This window comes from Mustela putorius, unplaced genomic scaffold, assembly GCF_011764305.1.
Source record: "Mustela putorius furo isolate JIRA1106 unplaced genomic scaffold, ASM1176430v1.1 tig00000842_pilon_pilon_pilon, whole genome shotgun sequence".
Taxonomy (NCBI): Eukaryota; Metazoa; Chordata; class Mammalia; order Carnivora; family Mustelidae; genus Mustela; species Mustela putorius.
This window is the reverse complement of record NW_025421493.1, coordinates 3,630,472-3,635,141: the sequence shown is the minus strand read 5'-3', so window position 1 is coordinate 3,635,141 and position 4,670 is coordinate 3,630,472. Positions and strand designations below refer to the sequence as shown.

Here is a 4,670-nt window from a genome sequence, read left to right as displayed (position 1 = left end):
GGAAACATTGTTTATTATATTTAGTGTCTGGGACATTGTAGGCACTCAATAAATATTATTTGTTGAATGAGGGTGGCTTTCTGCTTTAAACATTTCTTCAACAAACATACAAAACTCTCAAATTAACACTAAGTGTCACAAGAACACAGAAAAAGGAATGACTGGAGAGAAGAAAAGGGCTTGAGAAATCCTCATGGACAGAGTGGATGCTGATCTATGCAGAGTATCTTTACCACCATATATGAACCATATGGCAAATATTGGATACAAGCTAAAAACATCGTCCTATCTCCATCTTACCTTAATGCTCTAAGGTTCTGTGTGAGTATCCAGAAAATGACTTTGAACATTTAGTCCTTCCAAGTAACTACTGGATCCTCACTTTCCTCCCCCAACATGGACACTGGGTGGGTGCTACTGTCCCACATTTCTGCTCTATCACAGATGTATTACTTCAATCTATAGACAGGTATTTAGTGTCTTCTGTGGGCCAAGCAAAGTGCTAGGGATTGGGAGATAAATGATGAATAGCCTCAGTAGATCCTCCTGTGATTACCCTAAACTGACTACTACCACGTTCAGTGGCTGAGAAAATTGAAAATGTGACTTTTACATAGGAGAGCACCACTGTGACAGAAAAGTTCAGCCGTGGGGGTGAATGACTGAACTGCCCACCCTCTCAAGGAGCTCCCCTCCTCCACGACCTGGCCAAGGATTTGAACAGACGCCACTGCACATTATTTCTAAACAATTGTTTGGTTATCACAGAGTACTTAGATTCCATGGCTATAAAACCCGGTTCCAGACGTTGGAACCTAACTGGGCAAGAAAGAAGCGCTTGCTTATTGTAGAGGACCCAATTATATTGGAAGAATGAGTGAACTTGGGAAGGAGGGAAGTGGATCCTTAGCAAGAAAATAGTGGGAGAGACCAGGGAGGCAGGCAGGCAATCCCTTGGCGGCGAATCAGAGAAGGCTTAGACAAGTGTCTGGGGAGGTGGCTCCAGTATGACGTCATCAAGACACTGATGCAGGAGAGAGGTCCTGTGTAGAGGAGAGACAGTGGACTCAAGCCTACAAGAAGAAAGCCCGGGGAGGGGGGAGTTGGGGGCAGCGAAGAGGAGGACCTGGGATCCCTCAGCCAATCAAGTGGTTGGGGAGGGGTCAGGAGCTGGGTGGGCTCCACGACTTATAACTGCAGGGTGCCACGCAGGAAGGTTAACCTCGTCCAGTGTGTGGAGCAGCGTTGGTCCAGCCGTCGTCCTTTCAACCGTCTTCAAGCCATCAGGTAAGGACCTGCCGTCCTGGCGGAGCCAGAATACTATGGGGGCAGGAGGGCGCAGCAGCTGCAGGGCGGAAGGGGTCGGTCTCTCGGGAACTGGTGGGGCTGAGTCGGGATTGGGGTTTTCTAACTGCGTCTCCTAGAGAGTCCGCGCCTTTGTCTTTTGCGGCGCCGCCTCTGAGCGTTGCGGAGTACTCCCAGGGTGGGTCCTTGGAAGGCCGGCCTGTCTGCGGTGGCTGCACGCCTGAGACTTAGAGGAATATGGGTGCTGCCGGGTTTGGACCCTCTGGAGTTGGTGCTTTGCGTTCTCCCTTCCTGTGGCCAAAAGGTGGGATGTGCGCCCAACAAAGATGATGGTTATTTTAAAATGTAAGCGAAGTGCTCCTGACAAAACGGCCCATGTGCCCAGCCCTTTATAATTTGTTAGTCCCTGTTTTCCTACCTCTGGAGATGGGCGACTGGTCGCTTATCAGGTCTTGGGGTGACCTCGATGGAAGGGAGACATACTCGGGACTTCTGGCTGTTTGGGGGCCTCTCCATTCTACTCTGGGCACTAGACGTGTCTTAACCCCACCAGAATGGGACCAGGCACGAGCTGGACCCTTTGTTTTCCCATCTCTGGGCTCTTCAGTTGTCTCTGCTCAGATAAATCTAGAATGGTCACAGGGCGCCTCATCTCCTAAACTCTCCTTATGCAGAGAAAACATGATGAAGTAAAAATCAACTCTATTTGGTTTATTCCTCAGCTGAAGTCCTTGGTCTGATCCTAATTAGCTGTGTCTTCTGCCAGCATTTACAAACCAGTGCCAAAAGGAGCTAATATGAGACATGTAATTAGTTATAACTGGATTAAATCCTCTCCCTCTCTTATTGTGGCTCCTGAATCTATCTTTGGGCAGATAAAATGGAAAGAAACTAGTGCAACTTATGCCACCCTCCTTTTTTTTTTAACCCTTTTTTTAATTCTGCTTCTTACTATCCAAGAAAAATGTCCCAAATTAATTGAATGCAATATGAATTTGCTCAAATAAATGCTGTCTCTTGTTACAAAATCGTTAGTTGGTTAAACACAGTCCTTATTTTTCTTCTATCTCTATCTCTTCTTGTGCTTCTGTCACCTCCATTTGACCTCAGCTCTTATGTAAAAGAGTCAGACATACTGACTCTGGATTTTATAGCATCTTGGTTTCTAGTGCATCCTGATTCAGGCTTTTACTGCTTATTGGAAATGGGGCAGTGATGTGTAATTCAAAGTATTCTAATAAAAACATGACTTTTCTAAGATGTGTGCTTTTTTTCTTGTTGAAAATCAGCAGATAAAATACACATTGATATTAAATATGAGAATTATTGGCTGTGATTCCTTAGTATGACATTAGTTATGCTGATTTTAAGTTAAAACTTTTTTCAGTCTTTCTTTTAGTCAAGATGAGTGATAAGCCAGACTTGTCTGAAGTGAAGAAGTTTGACAGGTCAAAACTGAAGAAAACCAATACTGAAGAAAAAAAATACTCTCCCTTTACAGGAAAGTAAGTCATGGGACTGGGGGTTTCTAGTGGAGAAAAACAATGGTGAACGTTTATAGGCTCAGAAAATAAACTATTCCAGTAAATTTTGCCACTGACTAAGCAATAATTAGAGTACCATTGTATTTAATGCAACAGTTGAAAATATCAAATAGTTGTTTTCTTACTTCAGTTATATAAGTGGTTCTCATGAGATAGACCCAAGAAGTAATGGGAAAATAAAAATCTCGTTTCTTGTTGGAAAATTACTAAAAATCTCATTATAACTAATCTTGGAATATTAGACTAAGGACTAGAAAAGTCTTAGTTTCATCCACTTTATGGTTATTAGGCATTTTCTGCATCTAGCAGGTTGGATCCATGATTTCATTCCTAAAGAACGACACAAGCTGCAGTATTGGCTTTCTCTACCTGATTGACAAGATAAGGTAGAGAAAAAGTTTAGATTTGGGGGACACTCAAAGTTCCCAGACTTCAAAGGATCAGATTTTCCTTTGAGAATTACAGCCTGATAGAAAAACTCCAAGCATATTCACAAACCTGAGGGGCACTTTTTGTCATGTCAGTGTTATTTGATAATGCAGTTAAGTCAGAAGTACCTGAAAGGTTATAACTTCCTAATTATGTAGTGATAGATAAATCTGAGGAAAATGCTTCACTTCCTCTTCAGTCTCAGAATAATCTATGGAAAAAATGGCAATAGCGTAAATCTGCCTCTCACATGAAAAAAATATGTAGTTGATGTATGTTCTCATAAATGTTCAGGTGGTTAACATGTGTGCACATGCAACACAAACACTCAACTGGGGTTTTGTGGTTAGTGCCTTAGCCTTCTAAATTTAAAGCAGATATGGCAAGCTTCAATAACTTGGCAGTTACCTCTTGGAAGAAAACTGAACTTACTCCTAGGAATATGCCTTCTTAATGATTTGTGTGTGTGTTTGTTTCCCCCACCCCCCAGCTATCCAACAAGAGAAAGAGTGTGTTCAAACGTCATAAAATGGGGATCTCCTGCCTACACCAAATTTCAACATTCCTTAAGTATCTCAGTTTGGGGCTTGTTTTATATAAGCCTATATGTTTGTAGAAATTTTAGGCATCTTCTGATTTCTTCCCTTCCCAGCCAATATTCCCTTTTTAAAATTTTCCATTGATACATACATGCCATATGGAAGGTGCTGTCAATAATCTTACCATTTATGACCTTTGTTTGTGTATTCCTTGCATCCCCAAAGTTAAACTATTTTTAACTTTCTACAGTGGATGAATCTGCTGCTTGACGATATTCATGAAGTGGCATGCATTTGTAACTTCTCAGTTTATTTTCATTTCTAATGTAGTGATAAAATAATAAGTATAGTCATTGTTTTGAGATTCTGGTGGCCCATTCTTGGTGGTCTTCTAAGGAATGAAAGTGCACCAAAGGTACTCATTTTAGCCAAACGAAATGGCTTAAAGCCACTTTAGGAGATTAGTCACAGGGAAAATTCTGTCCTTTGTCCAGGTCCAGTGGATTCTGACTTGCGAATGCTAGGTGCTTTTCCATAGAGTTGGAATCATGGTTCTCCCATGAGAATCTCAGGAGAGGAGGTAACATGGACTAGCCTCCTTAGCTTAGAAGTAAGAAAATGAAAACACAGGGTCTGAAGTGATCTAAGGCAAATAAGAGCTGGGATGTTTAAACTGAGCTCTCTCACTTTCTGTAATGTGCTTTTCAACTTCATAGGAGACCCCTGACACTGGGATTTGATGGGAGAAAGGGGAAAGAGGCACAAGCTAGCACACATCGTGCTAAGCACATCACATCTATTGAACACAAATTCAGACATCTAATACCTGCTAATGATCTGCAACACTGAATCT

General features: G+C 42.1%; 1 protein-coding gene across 1 annotated transcript; it reads left to right on the top strand.

Annotated features, from left to right (window-relative positions):
• The first annotated feature begins 2,709 nt into the window (after window positions 1–2,709).
• On the top strand, window positions 2,710–3,806 carry TMSB15A (thymosin beta 15A). The gene is given in 3 exon segments (XM_004828411.2): window positions 2,710–2,784; window positions 2,786–2,810; window positions 3,769–3,806. Coding segments are annotated over 3 exon segments (138 nt in total).
• Window positions 3,807–4,670: the final 864 nt, after the last annotated feature.